Source organism: Hemicordylus capensis, chromosome 2 (genome assembly GCF_027244095.1).
Source record: "Hemicordylus capensis ecotype Gifberg chromosome 2, rHemCap1.1.pri, whole genome shotgun sequence".
In the NCBI taxonomy this organism is placed as follows: domain Eukaryota; kingdom Metazoa; phylum Chordata; class Lepidosauria; order Squamata; family Cordylidae; genus Hemicordylus; species Hemicordylus capensis.
The window spans coordinates 319,092,096-319,117,994 of NC_069658.1; the positions used below are offsets into that span (position 1 = coordinate 319,092,096).

Consider the following 25,899-nt stretch of genomic DNA (forward strand, 5'->3'; position numbering starts at 1 on the left):
TCCCTGCAGCTGGTATTTGAAGGCATCCTGCTTCAGAACCTGGAGATAGCCTATAGTCATCAAGATTAATAGCCGTTGATAGGCAAATTCATGGAGGACAAGTCTAATTCCCACTTAAAGCCATCCAAGCTGGTGGCCATCACCACATCCAGTGGCAGAGAATTCTATAGATCAGTTATGCACTGGGTGAAAAAGTACTTCCTTATGTCAGTCCTAAATTTCCAGCAGTCAGTTTAATGGGATGACCCCTGGTTCCAGTGTTAGAGAGTGAGAAGAACTTCTCCCTATCCGCTCTTCCCACACCATGCATAATTTTCTGAGCCTTTGTCTTGTTTCCCTTTAATCATTTAAAAAAAAATAAAATCCTGTTGTAAACTGCCCTGAGCCATTTTGGAAGGGTGGTATACAAACAAACAAACAAACAGATTTTATAACCTTACCTTGTAAAGAAAATGTTCTAACCCCTGATCATTTTGATCACCCTCATTTGCTCCTTTTCGATTTCTACAATAATCTTAATTTGGCTACACCATAAGTTGTATAAAGGCATTATAATATTTGAATTTTTATTTTTCAATCCCCCTCTAATTATCCCTAGAATTATACTTGCTCTTTTCACAACTACTGTGTACTGAGTTGATGTTTTCAATGATCTCTCCACTATGACTCCAGGATCCCTCTCCTGGTCACTCATCAACCGCTCAGACCCTATCAGTGTATGTATATGTTTGCCCTAGTCTGCATCACTTTATGCTTACTTACATTGACCTGCATTTGACATTTTGATGCCTACTCCTCGAGTTTGAAGACATTAGCTGGTCTTGCAGTATTGAGCATGAATGGTCCCCTTTGCTCAACAAGGTTCACCTTAGTTTGCATTTGGATGAGTAACTACATGTAAGCATTGTCTGCTATATGATATTCCTCTTAGGAGAAGAGGCTGTAGCTCAGTGGTAGAGCATCTGCTTGCTTGCAGAAGGTCCCAAGTTCAATCCCTGGCATTTCCAGGTAAGGCTGAAAAAGACTCTAGACTGAAACCTTAGAGTAGCTGCCAGTTAGTGTAGTATACTGAGCTAGATAAATCAAGGGTGTGATTTGGTATAAGGCAGATTCCTGTGATATCTTTTTGGAGCTCCTCAAAATCTGTTTTGGATTTCACTACTCTAAATAGTTTAGAGGAGAGCTGGTCTTGTGTTAGTGAGCATGACTTGTCCCCTTAGCTAAACAGAGACCGCCTGGTTGCATATGAATGGGAGACTAGAAGTGTGAGCACAGTAAGATATTCCCCTTAAGGGATGGAGCCTCTCTGGGAAGAGCAGAAGTTTCCAAGTTCCCTCCCTGGCTTCTCCCAAGATAGGGCTGAGAGAGACTCCTGCCTACAACCTTGGAGAAGCGACTGTAGATCTGTGAAGACAATACTGAGCTAGATAGACCAATAGTCTGACTCAGTATATGGCAGCTTCCTATGTTCCTAGTGTCATCTCGCTGCTTATCCCAATTTTGAGATAAGTTATGAATAAATTAAAAATCACTGGTCCTAGTACAGATCCCTGAAGGATCGCACTTATTACATCTCTTCATTGTGAAAATTGTCCATTTATTCCTGTGAATAAATGGACAATTGAATAAATGGACAATGAAGGGTATTGCCTACCCTTCAACCAGTTAACAATCAATGAATGGATCTGCCCCCTAGTCCCTTGACTGCTAAGTTTTCTCAAGACCTATTGATGTCGAAACCTTGAAAGTCCAACTATACAATGGCCCAATTCGCACATAACATCAAATAATGTCAAAATATGTAAAATAAATAAATAAATCAGAGTTAAATGAGGCAGAGGTTGGAATTCCTGTGCGTCCAAACACATGAAACTGTGTTTTTGCATCCAAAGCGACCTGCAGTTTCCCTCACCAAACTCCAATTTGAACCTTCAGTTTATAGTGAGTTTCACCACTCCAATCTGAGGTTTGGCAGGGAGGGGGGCATGTTATGTCTGAACGCAGACGCCGCCATAACTGCGGGTTTGTGCTGTTTATGGAACCAAAATCATAGGGAGGGTGACCCAGCCCCACCATGACTTCCATGCTTCTTGATGGCCGCCTCTCCGAGCACTTGTCCTGCCCCCTGTTTCTGAGCTACTCAAGCCATTGCCCAGCAACAGGGACTCTGTCACTTCCCACCCCAAGCTTCTAAGCTTATCAAACAAAAAGGTCACATGGGGAGATGCCCGCTTCCCACTGAGTGTCTCCCCCCCCCGCCTTCTGGCAATCAGAAGAGAAAGGGGATGGGATGGCAAGACAGGCATTATGTGTTTTCTTCTCCGAAAATGGATCTGTAAAGTATGTTCACAAACACATGCAGTTGCAGTGGCACCATAAACCAGGCAACCAAATGAGATAGCTGCAAAGAAAACATATGACAGGGCAGCGATACCCAGGCTCATGTTTAAAAGGCAACTGCACCCAGGAATTCCTGAATGGTTCTGCTCTATTTTTTTGTATAATAAAGTTGGGGAAGGGGGGGCCTAGCCCCTTCTCCTTGATTTAACGTTTGAGGTCCTTAGCCTTACTCACGAGAAGAACTGTCCAGCAGGAGAAACATTGTGTCCAGTGAAAGGAGAGATTTCTCCTATATGATAAGGTTGGATGCTGGTCCAGAGCGGACCACGCTCTCATGAGTGGAAAGCCATGGAGACACCCATTCACCACTCATGAGAACAACTATCCAGGGGTACACGGGGAATGGGCAGAATAGCTAATAATGTGTGATGATAGCCTTATCCCAAGGACCACTTTCTCATTAGAGGGATAGACCATGGTGACACACATGATTGTGCTTCCCCCCACCCCCACCCGAAGATCGTGGCCAATGGCTGCCGCCCTGCAGACATTCTGACACTTTGCCCACAGTCTGGTGTTGCAAGCACTCAGAGCTTGCTGGAATGTGGCCTTGGCAGACAAGGAAGAGGGTGCGTCTCCCCTATCGGGAAACCAGAGGTTGCTGGCCTGCAGTTGGACTAAGTCTGCGATGCAGTTCATGGTTACAAAAATTAACCGTGGGTTCAGCAAACTCTGGTTTCATGTTACGTGTGAATGTGGGCTGTCAACTGGATCGTCTCTAACCATTTGCCTGTGGATGCTCTTCAAAAAAAAAACTCCAAAAGGTTAGCAAGGCAAGACTTACCTTTGTAGAAGCCATGCTGATTCTCCTTAAGCAAGGTCTGTTCTTCTGTATGTTGAACAATTTTATCTTTAACTAGTGTTTTTAAGCCCGTTCAAATAACGGGCTCTAGTGGGGTGTGTGTGCTAGTTTTCTCCTCCTCCCTTCTCCCTCATGGCCGCCTCTGCCCGGTCCCCGCTTCTCATTCTCCTTTTTAGCGGCTGGGCTGGTCCCGCCGCTGCCGCATGTGCCCTCCCCGGTTCCCGCTTCTTCTTATTCGTTTTAGCTGCAGGGCTGGTCCCACCGCTGCCCCCCCCCCGGTTCCCGCTTGTTCTCCTTCCCGCTTGTTGTCCTTCGTTCTCCCCGGTTCCCACTTGTTCTCCTTCGCCACTGCCGCCTCTGCCCTCCCCGGTTCCCGCTTGTTCTCCTTCGTTTTCCTGCTTGATCTCCTTCCCGCTTGTTCTCCTTCGTTCTCCCCGGTTCCCGCTTGTTCTCCTTCGCCACTGCCACCTCTGCCCTTCCCGGTTCCCGCTTGTTCTCCTTCGTTTTCCTGCTTGTTCTCCTCCCCGCTTGTTCTCCTTCATTCTCCCCGGTCCCCGCTTGTTCTCCTTCGCCGCTGCCGCCTCTGCCCTCCCCGGTCCCCGCTTCTCCTTCTTTTGGCCGTATCTTTCTCGGGCGTTCAGGGCATGCGCTTTGCGCATGCCCAGAACGGCCAAGAAAGACACGGGCACTGAGACACGGGCGCACACCTAACCATTTTATTATAGAGGATTATGCCTTCCATCAGTTTGCCAGAACAGATGATAAGCTAGTTGGCCTGTAATTTCCTAGATACTTTTTTGTAAACCAATGTTACACTGGCTACTTTCCAGTCTGACACAGCTTGATTGTAGAGCAAGTTACATATTTTTGCTAGAAGATAAGCAATTTCACATTTGAGTTCTTTAAGGACTCTTGGGTGGATGCCATTTGGCCCTGGTGATTTTTTTATTTTCCAAGCTGGCTTAGAACATTGTCACTTCTGTTTGACTCAGTTTTTCAGCTTCCCTCCCTCAATCAGAAGTAAGATTACCAAGAACTCATCAGTTTCTTGCAGGGTCACCGGGTCATGGACTTCATATCTCTTTACTTAAAAGGATGTACTCAAAAAAATTATACAGACCGGATGATAGCAGAACAGGAATTTATTAGGAACTTTAACTGCTTTAGACAAGGATTAAATAGAGACTATGGTTTGCTGTCACGTTACAAGGATTGTACTTGATATATTTTAACCCCCTATCGCTTTAAGAATCTTAGACTCTTTCCATGCTCAGATTTAAATTGCCTGTTTTGTTGTGTTTTTCCAGTACCAACACAGCACCTAACAAAGTAGGTTTTCACCCACAAATGTTTAGGCACTATTAAACCATCTCACAGTCTATTCGGTTAGTCTCTGAGTACTATCTATTTCTTTATAAGTACTTCATAACGTTGACAAACATAGTTAATTAAATATAATTTTAGGATAAGTCATATAAGTTAGCTTTATGCTTGTTTCTGATTGCCATATCATTTTAAACCTCTTTAAAACCATGCAAGCTGGAAAAACTACTCTTTAAAAAGTAGTAGTAGTAGAAGAAGATTCTTAAGTGTGCAACAGGAACCTGCCCTGTTCTTTATCCTTCTACATAATTTGAAAAAATAAATAGTTGGTGTTGAGAATATTTCTGTGTCTGTTATCCTTTGTCTTCTTCTTGGGATTTGCCAAAGTGTTACTGTAAGATCTAGTAAAATAAGTAAGCATTTGGTGACTGAGGTGAAGGATAGCTTTAACCTTGGTATTTTAAATTGCCTGCATCTTCAAAACACATTAATATTTTTATAAATCTTTTGCTAGTACTCTTTACAAAGTTGTTATGTGTGCTGAGTGTCTGTTCAATAGGTTCTGCTGTAAAATGAATAGCCTAAAACACTATCTTTCCATATTACAGTTCAGTGTGTCCCAGATATTCTTTGTGAGGTGTATGTGAAAAAATTACAAATACCAATTATTTGGCATCACTGTAATGCTTTTCAGACAAACCTTAACACCAAAAGCATCCATAAAAAGCTACATAGCAAAGAACAACAAAAAGACTTTTTGAGAGCTAGATGTGTTTACACACTCTTAAATAAAGTCATCTGATAGCCATGTTGGTATCGTCTCTTCTCTCAGAGCAAAATGGTAGCTCCATTATGGCAGTTGGTGAGTGGAAGCGCCTCAAGTGGAATATCGGGAACTGGATGGAGGCAGCTCCCCAGACCATCTCTCTCTGTTCTCTGGAAGCAGTCTAGTTTATGTAAACTGAAATTATTACTGGAATTTCTGCCAACAGCTGAATAGTTAATTTCAGACTGTTCATGGTCTTGTACATGAAGCTAAATTGGGAAGGTATTTTTTGGAGTTGAACTGTACATGAAGCTGTTGAAGAAAGAGGGCACAGCCAGGCCTAGAGAGCTGTTTCTGCTTAAGGCAGTTGTCCCAACCAGGGCTCCTCCAGATGTTGCTGAACTACAACTCCTAGCATCCCCAGCTTCAATTTGTTGTGGCTGGGGATGCTGGAGGTTATAGTTCAGGTTAAATCAGAACTGTATTGGTTCTAGACTTAAGCCACAAATCAAATGTGTTTGTGAAAGAGTTGCTGGCCTCTCGTCGTGTATTTGGCAGTTGCTTAGCATCCACCACCCAGGCTGTTATATATTGTTCTTATTTCTCCTGTCCATTTTGTTGATTGCTGTTCCATGCTTTTTGGCTGAGCTTTTAACCAATTTATATACTCAAAAGCTCCTGTTTTTCACAGAATTGCCAATTACTGTCAATACATTTTGTACCTCTTTAAACAGGCTTCTCTACAGAAGTACCTTGAGTATATATCCTGATTTCAGGCACAGGAACTTCAGCAATGCACATTACTGGTTACTCTTAACTGACTTAACAGGATCAGTCCAGGTGGCATTGTTTACTCTAGTGTAAAACTGTTCATAGTTAGTATCTTTTCTTACTCCTTCATTTCCCTTTTATATCCCTTTTTGTTGTTTTGACTAGCTTGTCCCATGATTTCAGCACTGCTTAGTCGGGATTTACTTTCTTTGGATACAACCCACAATCTTAAACTTAGCTTTTTGTATTCTGGGAGTTCTTACTGTCTTGTGGGGAGGACCCAAGATGGCAACGGAACAGCAGCCTGTTTTAGAGCTTCAGTCTTAAAAAAAAAAAATTCTGAGAAGCTCTGTCTTTAAAATGAATCTTCACTGCCTGTGTGGGAGACTCCTGTCAGCCCCTTTGTCGTGATTATCAAGCTTTTGGAAGAGCCAAAAGTGGGTCAGAGATTGTTTTTCTCCAGAAACGCCAGTGCCTTGGAAGAGCTCACGGCCTGGCGAAGTGATAGGATAAACGCTTCCAAGATGGTGAGAGCTATCCTATCCCTTTATCACCTTCTATGGGAAATAAACACAACTGGACCAATTTTGGGTCCCCACAAATGGTAAAATCACCAAGCAGCTTAAAATAAATAAATTTACCCTCTTAAGGAAGATTAAAGAGACTTTGTTACAATTCCCAAATGTAATAGATATGCTGCCCTTGAGATAGACAATCTCCTCTCCTCCTGTCACCCGAGGCCAGTTTCATCAGCTGACAGCCCGATTTCACCAGGAGTAACATTAATGCTTGATGACCAGGAGCCTTTAATGGAGAAATTGTTAGCATTGGAAGAGGCCCAGAAATTAGGGCAACACCTCACTTTCCCCACAGACCCCATAGCAAATCAATGACACACTGAAAGCAAAAATGGTGATCGCAATCTTGGAAGGAATCACTTTCATGAGTAGGAACTTCCATGAGTAGGACCTATCAATGACATCTTTTGAAAATTTTACTTGGAAGTATTTGGCAAAGACAGACTATGTAATTAAGTCTTCGGTGCCTAGTTTCAGCAAGGCAGTAGGCTCAGATGAGCAAAGTAAACAGCCAGCTTTGACCTTGGATTTTGGTCAGCCAGCAGATGGAGTTGGAAGAGCTGTAGTTACAAACTTTAAATGGACATTGCAATTAAACCAGGTTATACTTTGAATACAGGTGGGGTGTGTATGGAACCAGTTGGTCCAGTTTGAGTCTGAACCAGACCGGGCCAGTTTGGTGTGGCACCACCTCGAAGGCCCCCCCCCCGGTTTGGTCCGGCCACTCAGAGGCCCATTGTGCAGGTGCGCTCGCCTCCAAAATGGCCATTACGCTGGGGGAAAGGAATGTCGATGGGGGAGGGGGAACCTCCACAGACACCTCCCCCCCGCCACCTTGGAGAACCCCCCTGGAGGGAGTAAGTTGTGTTTTTTTTAAAATGTTTTGTTTGTGAACAGACTGGGAGTGGTTTGACTTCAACTGGTTCAGTTCCAAACCTGTTTTCACATCCCTAAATACAGGTGGACCTCAGTATCCACGGAGGTCCCATTCCCCGCTAATACCGTGGATGCTGAAACCGGGGATACTGAAACATTACAGTCAATAGGGTGGGGGCTGGGGTTAGGTTGCTGGAGGATTGGAAATCATGGGGGAAACTGCCAAAATGTTTTTAAAAGGCAAAATAAAGTACCTTACTGTGTTCTGTAGCAATGCCCCCTAGAAATTCATTTTGGGGGTATTATTATTATTTTTTTAACTAAATAAGCCACAAAATGGCTCCTTCTACAAAATGGTGGCCGGAAATTACTTCCGAGGTCATTTCTGGCCATCTCCAAACCACGGATGCATTAAATTAACCCCCTGTTTGCTGATTTCTGCCCCCCCCCCCCACGTATGCTGAGGTCAGGTGTCAATTACCCAGCTGCAAATACAGGAAACCGCAGATAATGAATCCATGTTTAGCGGGATCCACCTGTAATATTAACAGAAATCATTGGCACTCTCACAGAGAAATAATCCATTCCTTGAGCCAGCTCTTGAGATGTGGGCCTCCGTTGATTGATCCTTTTGCCACGAATTGGCTATCTAGCCCTCCAGCATCTAAAAGAGTTTTGTTAGCTTTTAATCAACGCACTATTCTACATATGCTGTTAAAGATGAAATCCTTCTTGTATGCATTCCAAATCATACCTGTCCGAGTATTCCATGGCATGTCTGTAAGGCCACTCTTCCATCAAGCCAGCTCAAATCCAATACCTCTGACTATAGATAAGAAGCCTGGCACGGACTCTGTTGCCATTTCTAATCAGTCCTCAGCTCTGTCAGGGGATAGAGAAGAACATTCAAATAAATGGGCTCTGGCCCACAGCCCAAAAAAAGACTTGAATGTTTCAGTGGAGGAATGTCTGATTCCTTTGCAATATAGCCAAGAAATGAATAGGATGAGATTATAGTCAGGCTAGAGGACCTCAAGAATACACTGACCTCCTTATGCTCTTTCACTGAACCACTCTCAGCATGTCTCTTTTCTAAATAGAATTACAGTCAACGGTGTGTTATTGATCTACTATCGATACAAGAACCAAGTGACTCTCCTGCTCTTTCCACTCAGAACCTTGAGCTTATCTCTCTTAACAGCTCCTCGGCCCATGAGATTGATTTGGTTCAACTAGCTGAAGGAGAGACTGTTAACCCTCCAGTAGCAAGTGCCAAGGAGCTGGAAAATCTGGTACAATGGAACTCCCTAGTTTTTCCAACAGCTGAAGATAAGCTGCCAGTGTGTCCTGCTGTAGAAAGAGGCAGGGAACATCCCAACTTGCTAGCAGCTTCAACCCCTACTAACTGACTGTCAAAAGACCTTGGCCTCCATACAACTGGTCTCCTGGAATATTGCTTGGTGGTAGAAGATGTTTGTGGATAATAATTTTGATTAAAATCTGAAAAACTTTGTCATCTTTTTGCAGGAGACATGGTGCTAGATACTTCTTTATTATATGTGCAGGGGCTCTGGGTTTTGCTCTACCAGCCATCAGACAGGGTCCCTGTGGGAGAGCAAGTGGAGGGCTATTAACATTAATCTCAGTGGAGCTTGAGGGAGATGTTAACCAAAGGGATTGGTCTGATATTGGGTATTTACAGACAGTTCATATCTGGGATCCATTCTTTGCATTAATGTATATCTCCCTGTGAGTACGTATTCCAATTTGTGGTCCTTGTTACAAACTTTGTAGGAGAAGGTTTAGCAGCTGCTGCCAGATACTGATATTCTATTCATTGGGGATTTCAATGCTAGGGTTGGCCAGAATATAAATAGCTTTATTAAAAAGATACAGACTAGTTTAGAGGACTCATGGTATCTCAGCTGGACTTCTTTAGATAAGATGCTGAATAAATATGGATTCCCTTTTTGAATCTGGTTTTCAGAATTGGACTTTACAGTCTTCACAAAATTGACCATGATAACCTCCATGGATTCTACACCTTTTAAAGTGTTAATGGTGCCAGTGTCATAGATTACATTTTGGTATCCCTGACATTCTTTTCATGGGTTCATTATTTTGACATACATAATAGATCAGAGAGTGACCGTCTGCCCTTGGTCATGACCTTTTCTGTATGTATTGTGTCCCCCTCTGTAACATGCTATACCTTAGAGGGTCTTACTCAAGGTAAACAATGCCTTAAATAGAGTACTGAATGAGAAGATCACAACTTTGTTAAACTCTCAGCAATTGCTGATACAGAGGCAACTTGCAATACTATCCAGCTCAAACATTTATGATATTTTTCCTGAAATTATTTCTGTAACGAACTCCCATTTGACCACAGCAGGTCAGACTCAGAGGGGCCATTATAAAGAAGGGCTGGTTTGACTAGGAATGCAGGCTTAAGAGACAAGCCTTGGGACAACTCCAGACCAGAAAAGGTGGAAAGATCTGACCTCTCAATTCAATCATTAATACAGTTCTGCTCTCAATACAAGCAGTTCTTGAAAGTTAAGAAACTCTCCTATTACAAAGATCAGTTGAGAGAGCTGGGTCTCTGTATAATCCAGAAAAATGATAGGAAGTTCTGGGAATTGGTGGCAACTGGCATTCAGTCTAATTCCATCTCAGATGCACATATCCCAGTTGAGACCTGGTTTCAATACTTCTTGGCCATTTATAGTAGCACTCAGAATGAGACAACTTATGAATACCCAGTTCCTGAATATGCCCCCCTTCCAGAGTGGTCTGCAATCAAAGCACTAGAGTGCAAGCTGTTGATTGGTGCTTTCACCCTGGAGAAAGTCCCTGGAGAGGACATGGTGCTCCTGAGGTCTTTAAATTGAATGCCCACTGGTGAACTCCCATTTTAATGAGGCTTTTCTCAAAAGTTCATAACACCACACCCCTCCCCAAACTGGAAACAAAGTTTTATTTATCCAATATACAAAAAAGTCAATAGGCATGAGCCTTCTAATTACCATCCAGTCAGCCTTCTGGATGTATCCTCCAAATTATACACTTGACACCTTTTAAACAAGTTGGAGGATTGGGCAGATATGATTAATTTGTTTCACCCAGAGCAGGCAGGCTTCCGTAGGCTTCACAGCACAATAAATCAGTGTATCACCTCGAAGGCCTTGATCCAGAAATATGCTAATGGTTGTAGAAACACTGTTATGTTGTGTTTATTGACCTTTCATCAGCTTTTGACTCTGTTGATCTAGATTATAGGAAAAGCTTAAGAGGACTGACATTGACAGATGGCTTCTCAGGTTACTGATTGAACTGCTTTCTAATCTCACAGCCAGGGTGGGAGTAGGCCAACAAGGATCACTATCCGACCCCATTTTATTAAATAGAGGAGTCAAACAGGGGCGTCTATTGGTTCCCTTCTTATTTGATTTTTATCATATAGTACAGGCCATGGAATCTTAGAAATTCTTCTTCCCCTCACTTAATGGATGCAAAGTCTCAATCTTGATGTATGCTGATGAATATGGCACTTACATCTTTTGTCGAGATCGGACTTAGAAGAATTTTGGTCAAATTGGCCGATTACTGCAAAGACGAGATGTTGCGGATCAAGTATGATAAAACAAAAGTGGTAGTTTTTGGTACCAGTAGAATCAAACACAGATGGACAATTCAGCAAATAGAACAATGCCCCTCCTTTAAATAATGGGGTGTCTCCTTTCAGAAATCTTTATCTTGGTCAGTCCATCTTAATGTAGCCCTATCAACTGCACAACACAAAGTGGGGATCATTAGAAAAAAAAATTTCTTCTGGCAGGTGGTGGAGGGCAGTCAATTAATAGCTCCTGCAATCAAAATATTTCAGGGCAATTTAATTCCACAGCTTTTGTATGGGGCAGAGATTTGAGGGTGGAATGTGAAAATGAGTAAAAAATTAGCAATAGTCCAGAATAATTTCCTGAGGAAAATTCTGGACCTTCCCCGGGCACTGTGCATCTAAGAACGGAGGCGGGGCTTCCCTCAATCTCTGTTAGAGTCCATCTGATACTGCTAAAATGTTTTTTAAAACTTGACAACCTTCCAGAAGACCATCTAGTTAAATCATGCTATTGGCACTACCAAGAGGGGAATCAGTGGGCAGATATGCTATCCCATATTCAACAAATGTACTAACTTAAGTCCTGAGGTAGGGGAAAAAATCCGTGATTGGCTTCTTGAATAGGGTGCCACCCAAGATGCTGGTTTGGTCCAGCATTCAAATTTCTCTCTGTGGTATCTTCACTACAAGAAAAGCAGATCCACTTCACAGTACCTACTCAACCTCACTAGTACACCACTAAGGAAGGCATTTACCAACTTACATTTTCAAGCCATGCCCTCAGGACATCTTGAGGGTAGATTTCACAAAGTTCCCATGGAACACTGTCTCTGCCCCTGTGGCCAGGGGCAAGTGGAAGACATTAAACATTACATCCTACACTGCTACTTTTATGGAACAATAAGAGAAATAACACTGGGTCAGATAAAGTCATGGGTTCTGAAACAGAATTTGTTAATTCCTTGCTGGCATATGTGTTTCCTTATGTTCTAACGAGCACCTTTTTGCTTTGTTGTTGTTGTTGTTGTTGTTGTTAGGAAGAGCTGTATCTGTTAGTCCTGTTACACATCTGGCTAAATTGTAGTTCCAGCACTAGCTCCCTTATTTGAGTTGAACCCAAGCGTGGAACCAGCTGAATGGTGGCCTGTGGTTCCTCTAGTGACTCCCTGCTTGATGGTTCCTCTAGTGACTCCCTGTGCGCATGGCATCTCTCCTTTCAGTGAGGGAGAGAAAGGGAAATAAATGCTGTCAGGCAGCAAGCACTGCCTGAAATGACCGAGGGAGAGCTCACTTGGGGCTCTCCAAAGCCCGAGCCACATCCCTGTGTGTGTGATATCATGTGAAAAGGAGACTTGGGATAGCCTGAGCGAGCAGTGTTTTCTGCCTGACAGTGTTTATTTCTCTTTCTCTTCCTCCAGCAAGGGAGAGAAAGGGAAATAAATGCTGTCTGAAGTGAGCAGGGAAGGGAAGAGCTCGCTTGGGGCTCTCCGGAGCCTGAGCCATGCCCACATGCGGGCTTCGGTGGCCTTTTTTATTGGCAACCCGGGTTCTTTGAACCCATTCGGTCTATGGTAGCTCTGCCCCTCGTTGTAACCATCAAAGTTAAAACTACAATTCGATATCTAGGATTATATTTCCTTTTATTTTGATGCATGTTGTTTAGTTCTGTGTTTTACTGTCTTATTATGTCATTTGTTTTTCTTTAAGCATGCTGCATTAGCTATTATGTTTTATGTTGTTTTGTTATGTGAATATGTGTGTTATGACCTGTGGTTTGCAATAATAAACTTACTTACTGTCTTGTCTTCAGTCTTAATTTTGACCATGTTCTAGGCTGGAGACTTTTTCCTGCGTTCTCCCAAAGCAAACATCTTGCTTGTTAGTACAGGTTAATTATTTGACTTTTAATGTCCAAAGCAAAGTTTAAAAAAAAAAAAATATTCACAACTAAGGGATTTAAAGTAGCAAACCAGGTACATGTTCTCCACTAAAGATTGTTATGTTGTTTCTGGTTTATTGTAGATCCAGGATCTGGTATGGAAGAAGCTGAATTCAATTGGGATGAGTATTTAGAAGATACAGGATGCACGGCAGCACCCCATAGCTCATTTAAACATGTAAGTAAACACCTGGTCAATCTCATTCTCTTCTGTTTAATACATTCTTTGAAACCCCATCTCCACAGAGCCATAATGTGAAGAAGCTCTTGGTTTCAAACGAGAAATCTGAATGTAACCCTTAGGTTTTTTGCATCTTCTTTTTAACTTTAATATCCTCATAGGTGCCATTAGAAGAAAGAATTAGCAAATGATTCTTACATTCTGATTAGTGCTGGAGATAGGATAGAGTAGATCGATAAACATTTGACCCTGTCTCCAGACACATGCACACTTTCAAAGCTAGAGTGGCCATTGCTTCTTTATGCACTCTGAGATTACATAAGACCCAAAGAGCAAAATGTCTACAAGCTTCTTGAATCACCATTATAAGACTGTCATTTACTGAAGATGGGATTTCCACAAAGCCCTTTATTAGTAGCGTATTTTTCTTTTCTCTCCCTCTCCCTTGTCGAACATCTAGCTTGAGGAACAGTTCTGTAAGTCTCGCAAGCTAGTCCACTGTTTCATAATTTAAGACTAACAAGCAGAAGGTTGCCGGTTCAAATCCCCACTGGTACTATATCAGGCATCAGTGATATAGGAAGATGCTGAAAGGCACCAACTCATATTGCGCAAGAGGAGGCAATGGTAAACCCCTCCTGTATTCTACCAAAAGGAAATCACAGGGCTCTTTGTGCACCAGGAGTCGAAATCAACTTGACGGCACACTTTACCTTTATTCAAGGTATATTATTCAAGGTGTTGCTGTGTTGTATTACTAGAACTTATTCAGGGTTTCCATAACAATGCTTTGATTTGAATAATATGATCAAATGATGGACAATGTTTTAACTGCTATGAAATTGGCTTTTCATGGAACTGGATAACAAAGGTGTTTGTTATTAAGTTCCATGGATATCTAGGTGTTTCTAGGAGTGCTAGAATTTGGAACATATTATTTTCCAATAGTCTAAATAAATACTTTTGATGAGGCAGTTTAAAAATCCTGGCCCAGTAGTGCAAGAGGTTCCAAACTGTTGGACATACGAGTCATGAGAATGTATGACTGTAACAATTTTTTTTGTTTTCCACTGCAGTCTGCACTGAGCCCTGCCTGTGGACTGACAATGCAGTGCCTGTAAGGGAAGGTAGTTATAGCTTACCTGACCTGCACTGTGGTGTGATTATCTTATTAAAAGTAGATGGATCTGAGCCTTGCTTGAGGTTGATAGGTAGTGGAGGTAGGAAGAGGATGGAGGCAGAATGTTGAGAATTTTATGTCTGTGTTGATGTTCCAGGTGGCCCTTGTTCACGGGGGTTCCGTTCTCACCTATAGTTGCGAATATGGAAACTGTGAATAACAAAACCTTAAATCTATGGAAATTGTGGGGTTAGGTTCCAAACAGAAAATAAATGCCTAAAAAGTGGGAAGGGGGAAGAAATAAGAGTAGAAATGCACAGTACCTTGCTTTCCAGGGCTGCAGAACTCCAGAAATGCCCCTGAAACCACCCAAATCAGCCACATTTTCAGCAGAAAAGTTTGGGGTTTTTAAAAAGAACCTCAACATGGCTCCATGATTAAAATGGCGGCTGGAATGACACTGGAAGTCATTTCTGGCCACTCTGCGAGCCTGAATTAGTGAATTTTAGCCTATTTTCTCACCATGGATAAAGAAACCTGGTCACTAAGACCCGTCCACAGATATGTGAAACTGCGGTTCCTGGAACTGCGTTTGATAAGGGCCCCCTGTAGTTGTATCTTTTATGTTTTTAGTACATTATTATACTTGGACTGTTTATGCCTGTTGTTTTCACCTTGTATTTTGGCGGGACTGAAGTTCTGGGACACAAGTGCTAAAACATAAAAATCAAGTTCATGTGAGCAGGCGCATAGTGACCTTACTGGCAGCCAGGGGACAAAGTGCAGCCAGGGGGCTTCCATCTTTTCCCTTTGTGCGTGCAAAGCACGTGTGCCCCAAGCCACACACCCTGATTGTGCTCAGAGGCCTGAAATGAGGCGGGGTGCAGCTCTACAGCAGCGCTCGCAGCACTGAGGGGAGAGGCAGAGGCAACGGTGAGAGCTCCTTCCATGGGCCCGCCTCCACCCAAATGACAGGTCAGGCCGTTTTCAGCCTATTTTGAGGCTCTGTGCATGCGCAGAGGCCCAAAATGGGCCGAAAATGGCCCGACCTGCCATTTGGGAGGCAGGCAGGCCCATGGAAGGAGCTTTTGTTGCCGTCTCCACCACCATCCACGACGGCAGCGAGAGCTCCTTCCATGGGCCTGTGTGCCACCCAAATGGCAGGCTAGTCCATTTTGGGCCTCTGCCCGTGGTCCATTTAGGGCCCAACCTGTCATTTGGGCAGCATATGGCCCCATGGAAGGAGTTCTCACTGCCGCTGCCTCCTCCCTCACTGCTATGAGTGCTGCTGGAGCACCGCACCCCATCTCATTTTGAAAATGGCACGACCTGTCATTTGGGCAGCAGATGGGCCCATAGAGGGAGCTTTCGTCGCCGTCACCACCTCCCCACTCTCTGTTGTGAGCACTGCTGGAGTGCCACACCTTGCACCCTGTTTCTGCTACCGCCATACAGCAGCAGCTTAAAGATGTTTTTTTTTTTTTAAGCAGAAGATGGAGACTAGAGGGGGCAGGTCTTGGGGACAGGTCCACGCTCTTGTCCAGTGGACCCTATGCCTATGCATGTGAGGATGTTACTAGCAGTTTTCTTTGAAACTGCTGGTTCAAAGATTTAAGCTCCAAATGTTTCAAGGATGTAAACCAAACTCAAGCGCATGTTCACAAATTAGTCAGGCAATATCTATTTCTGTGCTTTCTGTTCTATCCTCTTAGAACTAAGGTCGCCCTCTTGTGGCTAAATCAGTACTTTAACATGTGCAAACTAGACTTGTAATGTGATTACCAGTAAGCTGAGGACAGTTGAACCTAACATCTTTGCAAACTTCTAATGCAACTGAGGTTACCATTCTATCAAGATTGTATTACAAAAGCTAATTTTTTTCCCCTTACAAATTCCTTTCCTCACTTACTAAAATAAATGCCATGTACTATACAGTACAAAGTATTCAAAAGGGAAGGACAAACAACTTAGACATTTCAAAAAGTAGTATAAATACACTACAGTTTATCATCAGGCTTCAAACCAAAGGTAATTTTTCCCAATAGCTATCTCCTTGGCTGACGTGTATGACCAAAAGAGTTCCAGAGGGGAAGTGTATGGAATTAACCATCTTCTAATGTAAATTTTATCAATTTACAGCAATAGCCAGGCCCTATAATTATATTTCACATAAATTGGCACTTGGGAGGTGTTTTTTAGCCAACCTACCATTCTATAGTGGATGCCCTCACAAGTATTTTTAAAAACACCTAAATAGGTTTGCTTTATGATTCATGTTATTGCAGTCTTGCCAGACTACCATAAGAGGGTGCTATCTGTTTAAGCATGAGAGAGAATTTGTAATAATACACTGATTCTTATCCAGAAATACTCAAGCTACACTTGCACCAAGGCACATGAGTAACCTGTATTGCATTTTTATATATTTGTCCATATATGTGTTGGGGTTTGTTCTTCCTTTCCATCATTTTTAGATTGTGAACTTTTAGATAGGAAAGGGATCCATTCACTTTCTTTTCTTTCTATGATTGTATTGTGCTAAGTTCCTCAGTAATGCTTTGGAAATTAAGCTGTCATAAGATTATGTTTTGTTTAGTTTAGGCTAAATATGGTTCCAGCAGTGCTGCTGCCTTTTTACTGCTTAAAGCATCTCAGACAATCCTGGCAGAGTAGAGGAGGAAACACATACAGGGTGGCTCCCTCCTGTGACAGAGTCAAGCAGTGGCCCCAGGTGACAAGTGCGCAGGGAGACACCCTGCTTCCATTGTGTGCATCATTCTACCTGCCTGCTGCGGTCCAATGCCACCCCTGCCTTTCCACTGCTGCTGCTGCCACCCCTGTTTTTAGCCTACTTTCCGGGAGGCGTATGAGATCACCCGGCATTCCGTGTGTCTGTGTCTGTGTCCCAATCAACTTCACAATGCCTGGGCCAATATGAACCAAATTTGCTACAGTTGTAGGGACACTTCAGTGGCATAGTTTGCAGTGATGTCATCCACCCCAATTCAAGGTGGTGGATGTGAATGTTTGAGGTGCAAGTGGGAACCTATTTGGATCAAATTTGGTAGAGTTGCAGGGACACCTCAAATGCAGTTTTTGGTGATGCCATCCAGCCCAGTTCAAGATGCTGGATGCATAAATGTTTGAGGTGCAAGTGGGCTAACTTGTGAATGGCCTAACTGATTTGGACCAAAATGTATTACAGTTGTAGGGATAGCGAAAGGAAAGTAGGTGGATCAGTTCTTATTCGAACAACTTGTTTATATACTGTCTTCCACCCCTCTCTGGCCCTACCGCCTGGCACTGACATCACCCTTCTTTCCCCTCATCAGCTTCACCTTCTAGGATGCACACTGTCCTTCTCCCTCCACTACTGCTTGCTATAGCAAGAAATGTGCATCGAGCTTTACCCACCCTCTTCTCACAGCATGCCACTGCTCCAGCTCGCTTGCTTTCTTCCAAGCTAGCATCCAGCTTGTCTACTTTTATCTCCTTCTGAAATGGAGGAGACAAAACAGACAGGTTAGTCGTAGGAGAGTCAGGAAGCTGTGCTGAAGCAGCAGCAAAGATGAGAGACAGATGTGCAGGCGAAACTGGATGCCCACTGCCTGCTCTAGCAAGAGCAGCAGTGGCAGGAGGGTACAGTGTCTGCCTCTTGTGCTACTGCTGCTCTAGCACCAGTTCACTCTTGCTCTCCTCCAGCACTAAACCTATCCACCTTGGCTCCTCCATTTCAGGAGGAGACAAAGCAGACAAGCTTGGTGCTTGAGAGAGAGCAAGCAAGCTAGCTGGTGCTGGAGCAGCAGCATGTGGCGGGAGGAGGGTGGGGAAAGCTGGATACATGCTATAGCAAGCTGTGGGGCAAATGGGGAGGCAGCGTGTGTCCCCGAAGGTGAGGCAGGCGCACGGCCGGGGAGGGGCTACGTTGGCACTTTGTTCCTTGTCTCTAACCTCTGTGTTCATTGCTGTCAACAGGCCAGCACTGAACATATAGGTTAGCAACACAGAAATTTCTCCTTTTGATTTAGTATTACAAAAACAAGTAGACAGAACAGAAAACTATACTGATATGTCAGACATGCTGTAAGGTACAGCATTTCGATTTATGGGAATAGACACCAGCCTGGATTCTGCTTCAAGAGGGGCTTACATGCTCTTATTGCTCCTGATACTAAACACATTTACTCAAAGGTAACTTCTTTTGACTTCAGTAGAACACACTCCCTCAGTAAGGACCACATTGGATGTGACAGTTGTTGTCTGTACAAGGGTAATCTCCAAGCTGAATTTGAAACTTCAGTTTGAGTGATGGTGAAAGCAATCATATGATAGTAAGATGCAGTGTGGAACATGGCAGGAAAATAAAGTCTCAAGAACTGTTTCAGCTGGTAGGGACTGGGAGATTACATTTTGCACTAAGAAAGCATTGTAGCTTTTATGTTAAGCTTCTGGAATATCGGAACATTATATTTACTTTTATTACTAGATTAAAAAATGGAATAGTAACTGAAGTAAATGTTAGTAATAGTTTCCAGTTCTTTTAGGCTCACGTATGTTATGTCTATGTGCAGACAGAGATATAAATTGTTAGCCCCTAAATTAGGCTGCAAGCTGCCTAACTCAGTCTAGGGAAGCCCAGACTGGGTTAGGCTGTGTGTGAGAACTGCTGGGATCGAATCCGGCTTTTAACTGGGGGTTAAAAGGGATTTCTTCCCTGGCTTTTAACAGGGGTTAAGGGCGCAAGTGTGCCCTTAACCCTGGCTAAGTACTCGTGTGACCGCCCAGCCTGCTTGCAGCCCAAGCAGACACAGAGCCGGGTGCTTAGAGTGGAATCTCTCAAGGGGATTCCATCGATGCACCGCACTTGTCTCCCAAAGGATTCTGTCAGTGCCCTCTGGTCTTGCCTGTGGGCTTCTCAGAGGCATCTGGTGGGCCACTGTGTGAAATGGGATGCTGGCCTGAATGGGCCTTGGGCCTGATCCAGCCAGGCTGTACTTATGGATGCCTGGCAACATGAAGCTCCCAGGAGAGCCACTCGCTCAGGTCAGCCAGCAGTTGTCTGTGGGATAGGTAAGTTCAGCACAGCCTCCCCGCCCACGCACCCTCTCCTCCTCTGGTCATGAATTTTTTAACCTATTCTAATATGCTGGGTTTTGTAGACTGGCTATAATTTTGTAGGCATTGCTCTCTTTTATGATAGGAAGTGAATTTTGTATGCATTGCACTTCTCCAGTTTCCTTTCCTCTTCATGAAATGTCCAAGTAAAAATACTGATGGGCTTTCATCATATGCTTCTGATGTGAATTCTCAGAGTTTTGCTGATCATTGTTACCTCTTGGTAAATGCAGAAACATAAAAGGCAGTAAGCAATTCTGTTTGCCTTCTTTTGGGATGCTGTATCTGCTGTAGTCTTAATCTTAGCCTGAATAAAAAAATGTACTTGACTAATCCAGTGTGAAAATTAGTAAATAGCCCCCAGTTGATAGATCTTCAGTATCTGGGTAATAAAGATTAATCTTCTTTCTCTGGGACTAAGTTTGAAATGCCTTATTTTTAACATCCCTTGCAAATTCTGATTTACTTGTCTTAACTTTTGCCTGCATTTTGTTTTGACAGGCAAAGATTATGTTGTTACAATTTTGTAGTGACATACATATATATATATATATATATATATATATATATATATATATATATATATACACATATATTTGATATACCCCAAACTAAATCATATAGATAGCAACCTTGGAGGGTTCCCTTAAGCATCACACCAGCTGTAAAGCAGGGGGTGGGGGTGGGGACCCTTTATGAATTATTTCCCTTTCGCCATACAGGAATAGAACAGCTGCAAAGACAATGGGGTTCAATAATAGTGATATATTTGTACACCCAAAAATGACCCAGAGCAATAAGTTCATATTTCAGTTTTCCATTCAATGCAATTGGAGAAAAAAAATGGCCCAACACCATCAAAGTATATATTGCAGTTTACAAACATGACAAGTGAGGAGGGCATGAAACACCACGGAGCAACTAACCTTATTAGGGGTTGAGGAATATAAATAGTACTAGCTGGCCTCATGTAAAACATCTGCGCCCTAGTTCTCCGTCTCTCACCCCTCTCTGGACAGTCTGGCTCCCTGCCCTGCCTCCCTCCCCCCTCCTTAAGCCACCCCAGCCATCCAGGATGGCAGCAGAGGTGGCAAAACCTTCCCTGTTCTCCCCCCACCACAACGCCCGCCCGCTCTCGCCCCACAACGCCCGCCCATCTGTCAGCCTCCCAACTCCCCTTTCCTTCCTAGGGAGAACGGCATCACAGATGCCTAGGTTGGCTTCTACCGCCAGTCTCCGTCGTGTCCGCATCGCCCTGCCAAGTCTCCTTGTGAGGATGACCAATTTGGCGGGAGAGCATACTGAGGGTCCCGGCTTCCTTTGCCCTGCCGAGTCTCCTCGTAAGGAGAATGGCTGAACCGGGGCTTTTGTACTCTTCCACCCTGGCTGTCCTCCTCAAGAGGAGACTCAGAAGGGCGACAGAGGCAGCTACTCAATGTCTCTTCTTTCTTCTTTGTTGCTGCAGCGCCGCCGCCACCTCGGCCCTCCCTCCTCAGCAGCTGCCCCTCTGTCCACCATTCAGCCCTACTCTGTGCCTTCTATCTCCTCTGGACAACTCTTGCAAGATGTGCCACGTACCACTGGATGTGCATCATATGTCCTGAGGCTTTTAAATATACAGATGGAGTTGTAGAAGACCGACATCAAAGTTTTATCCCCCCCCCCCGCCCGCCACGGCGCCACTTCTCTCAGTCAGTTTGGCCCCACTGTTCAGTTGAAGAGTTAACCTGGGGGGAAGTTTGAAGTTCCTTATTTTTAACATCCCTTGCTAATTCTAATCTAAAAGTAAAGTGTGCCGGGTAGGTGTCAACTCCTGGCAACCACAGAGTCCTGTGGTTGTCTTTGGTAGAATACAGGAGGGATTTACCATTGCCATCTCTTGTGCAGTATGAGATGATGCCTTTCAGCATCTTACTAACCTACTTTTCTAAATTTTTGCCTGTATTATTTTGTTTTGGCAAACACATTCTATTTTATTATAGTCTTAATGACACTTATGTGTCTTTCAATTTCTATCTGTCTAACATATTTTTATACCACCCAACACTTGCGTCTCTGAGCAAGTGAACAATTAAAATCATTTAGGACATGAAAATCATTTACATTAAAATCATTTAAAACTAACACTAAAAACGAAAACCATAAATCTAATTCAAAGTCTCGGTGAACAAATGTGTCTTCAGTGCCTCTTAAAAAGTTGCCAGAGATGTGGAGGCTCTTATTTCAACAGGGAGCATATACCAAAGTCCAGGGGCAGCAATGGAGAAGGCCCGTTCCTGAGTAGCCGCCAAACAAGTTGGCGGCAACCACAGACAAACCTCTCCAGATGATCTTAACAGGCGGTGGGGCTTGTATTTTGCCTGGAAACGTATCGGCAGCCAGTGTCGTTCTTTCAACACAGGAGTAATATGGTCTCTCCTAGATGACCCAGAGACGAACCTGGCCGCCACATTCTGGATCAACTGCAGTTTCCAGACTATGTACAAAGGCAGCCCACATAGAGCGCATTGCAGTAATCCAGCCTAGAGGTTACCAGCCTATGTACCACTGTTTTGAGGTCATTTATCTCAAGAAAAGGACATCGCTGGTGTATCAGTCGATGTATTTGGATGGCACACACATGAACTTTCAGAATTATTTTTAACTGCTTACTACCTGCTTTTCTGTTCAGTGCTTTCTAGATGGCTTCGATTACCTGCTAGCTTACTCTAGTGTGTTGAGATCCAGCTCTCCTGAAATAAACTGCCTGACTTTGGCTTCTACTATTGTTTTTTCACAATTTCTGTCCACATCTTAAGGTTACTTTCTCCCAAGATACCCTTTAATTACTTGATTCTTCATTGACCAAAACCAGATCCAAAGAAACTCACCTCGTAGGTCCTATGAACATTGAATGTGTTCCTGTGATATTCTTAGAAATGGTCATAGTGTGTATCTTACATGTATCTAAACTTTACATAGAATTGTCCGGACTGTGCCTTTTGTTGTTCATGTTGATTTGACCCCAGTGTTTCCCTCCCCACCCACACCCCATACCCATTTACCTGTCATCTTAGGAAAATCCTTCATACTAGCCGACTGGCACAGAGCATCTGTGCGCTATTTGGGGCTGGCTGTTCCCCCCTCCCTCCTGCCCCACTCTCCCTCCCCCTTCCTGCCCCACTCTCTTGCCCCCCTCCCTCCCACCCCACTCTCTCTTTCCCACTCACCCCCTTTCCAGGCTCTCCGCTGCTTCCCCACCACTTCCTCATCTCACCGGCCGTCCCGCCACTGCCTCCTGCCCCAGGTGGCCAGGCCGGGCTTTGCCACCACCGCCTCCCAGTGGCCAGCCAAGGCCACCTCCTCAGGCCATTTTGTGGCCCGCCACCACCACCCTCCGCCATTTTTTTTTTTGCCCCGAACTCTCACCCAATGCCAGGAACTCTCACGAGAGTTCCGCTGCCAAATCCTGGGCACGCATGCCAGCTAAGAGAATTAAATATATAGATGTCTGAAGTGGGTTCTAGGTCCTTGAAAACAAATGCTGTGATAAATTTACTACAAAAATCTTTGCCTTGCTGTGTTGTTTTGCCACATTTGGATACCTCCAGATTGGAAGGGTAAAGCAGGGTATTATCTGAAGGTGCTTGGATTGTAACCAGAGCCATATACTAACACCTGTTGGGTTTTTTAGGTGGACACTAGCCTACAAAATGGTTTTGCACCAGGCATGAAATTGGAGGTTGCTGTCAAACCTGACCCTGATACATACTGGATTGCCACCATCATTACCACTTGTGGACAGTTACTACTACTGCGATATGATGGTTATGGAGAGGACCGTAAGGCTGACTTCTGGTGTGACATCATGACAGCTAACTTGCACCCAATTGGTTGGTGTGAACAGAACAAGAAGACCCTGAAAGTGCCTGAAGGTAAGAACTTCCTGTGGAAATACGGGCAGGTTTTAAAGGTGCTTTACTCACAAACCCATAAAATAATTTTTCAGTAAGCCATGTGCCAACTGATTTGAGGGGCAAAAGCTCCCTTCTGAGTTCTTGCAGAAACTTTTGTCCAGAGCTCCCCATAAATCTTTTCTACAAATGGCTTTAGGCAAATCATTCCTGCATTAACTATCATTATTTTGCTGTGACATCTGTAAACCAGTTTGGGATTAATCTATTTTTATTTTAGCTGTTTGTCAATTACTTGTTCAAGCTACTGATATCAGTAATGAAAATAATAATTGCTGTGGCTGTTTGTAGTGGCTTCTCTGCTAAATCATTGAAGAAGTGACATCTTGCCCTAAATTCTCTTAAATTCTTAACAGCTGTTTCTGTCTCTGAGCAATGAAGAGTTGCAAACCTGTATGGGAATTGACATATGGGCTCCCCTGTGACCTTCCCAGGATGGCTATAAAACACTCTTGATAACATTAGTGGAAGATAGTAAGAGTAAACACTGACTGACTACTTTTCCCTCTTTATTTTAGGCATCAAAGATAAAATTTCTAACCAGGAGGAATTTATTCAGCAGACTCTGAAGGGAGCATGTAGTGCCCCTGCCAATCTTCTAGAAGGAGTAAGTAGTTGTGCCCATGGACTGCAGCAGTAAAGAGACCTTCAGCCTTATGAAGTCTTATTTTATTTGTCATATTTATATACTGCCTGATATATGTATCTCTAGGCAGCGTACACAATTTAAAACACAACAAATATAAAATAGAGTAAAAACAATTAAAACAATTTTACAGAATAAAAAAGTTAAAACAATTTCATGGGATAAAAACAAGCAGTTTAAAATTAATTTTAATTAAAGCCTGAGAAAACAGGTGTGTCTTGAGAGTCTTCCTAAAAGCCAATGGAGATGGAGATGATCTTATTTTGATGGGGAGCATATTCCAAAGCCATGAGGCAGCCATAGAGAAGGCCTGGTCCCGCGTCGCCACCAAATGAGCTGGTGGAAGCCGTAACCAGACCTCTCCAGGTTATCTCAATAGGTGACAGAGTACATAACAAAAAAAGGGGCTCACTTAAGTACCCTGGACCCAAGCCATTAAGGGCTTTATAGGTAATAACCACCACTTCTGGTGCTTGGAAGCCTATTGGCAGCCAGTGCAGTTCTTCTAAAATCGGTGTTATACGGTCCCTTCAGGTTGTCCCAGAGACTGATCTGATTGCCACATTCTGTACCAATTGTAGTTTCCAGACTACATACAAAGGCAGCCCCATGTAGAGTGCATTACAGTAGTCGAAGTTACCAGCATATGCACCACTTTTTAAAGGTCCTTTATCTCCAGAAATGGGTGTAGCTGATATATCAGCTGAAGCTGGTAAGAAGCACTCCTGGCCACTGTCTCAGTGTGAGAAACCAGAGAGAGTTTGGGATCCAGAAGCACTCCCAAGCTACATATGTGATCTTTCAGGGGTCTGTAACCCCATCCAGAACAGGCAGATCTAAACCATCTCTCAGGTCTGTTCCCCCCGCAAGCAATACCTCCATCTTATTTGGATTCAACTTCAGTTTATCCCTCATCAAGCCCATTACCGCCTCCAGGCAGGCATTTAGGGAAGTTATGCCATTTCCCAATAAAGTGGATACCCAGATCTATTCCTTCATATCATCAGCATATTGATAACACCCTGCACCAAACCTCCTGATGATCTCTCCCAGCAGTTTTATGTAGATGTTAAAGAGCATTGGAGACAGTATGGAGCCTTGTGGAGCTCCATTCTTTAGTTCTTGCTTTGCAAAGCAAAAGTCTCCAAGTGACCCCATCTGGAATCTACCAGAGAGGTAGGACCAGAACCACTGTAAAACAGTGCCACCTAATCCCACCTCCCTCAGGAAACCCAGAAGGATACCATGGTCAATGGTATCAAAAGTCGCTGAGAAATCCAAAAGGATCAACAGAGTCACACTCATTGGTCAATAGCCAATTGGAGATCATCCATCAGGCTGACCAAGGCAATCTCAACCCCATAGCCTGCTGAAACCATTTTTAAATGGTTCTAGATAATCTGTATCATCCAAAACTGCCTGGAGCTGAGAGGCCATCACCTGCTCAGTCACCTTGCCCAACTATGGAAGATTGGAAACAGGTCTGTAATTATCTAACTCAGAAGGATCCAATGCAAGTTTCTTCGAGTGGTCTAATAATAGCCTTAAAACAAGGAGGTATCCTGCCCTCCATAGAAGCATTTATAACATTTATCAGACTCTCTCCATAATACGATTACCAGATGAAATAAGCCAAGATGGGCAAGGGTCAAGAGAGCAGGCTGCAGGACGTACAGTCCGAAGCAGTTTGTCCACAACCTCAGGAATCACAAACTGAAAGTGATCCAGTCTAATCCTATTAAGAGGAGTGTTGACGCAGCATAATAGAATAGGAATTATGGAACTGGTGCTGGACTGGATTTGTGGT

The 25,899-nt window shown here is 43.6% G+C and overlaps 1 protein-coding gene across 13 annotated transcripts in view; it reads left to right on the forward strand.

Moving 5' to 3' along the window:
* The window catches only part of SFMBT1 (Scm like with four mbt domains 1), a 141,604-nt gene that overhangs the window by 63,510 nt on the left and 52,195 nt on the right, over nucleotides 1–25,899 (forward strand). For all 13 annotated transcript variants that reach the window (XM_053296133.1, XM_053296137.1, XM_053296135.1 and 10 more), the window contains 3 exons: nucleotides 13,161–13,255; nucleotides 23,167–23,407; nucleotides 23,965–24,053. In XM_053296133.1, coding sequence (XP_053152108.1) covers nucleotides 13,161–13,255; nucleotides 23,167–23,407; nucleotides 23,965–24,053 — 425 coding nt within the window. The remainder of the gene's footprint in view (nucleotides 1–13,160; nucleotides 13,256–23,166; nucleotides 23,408–23,964; nucleotides 24,054–25,899) is intronic.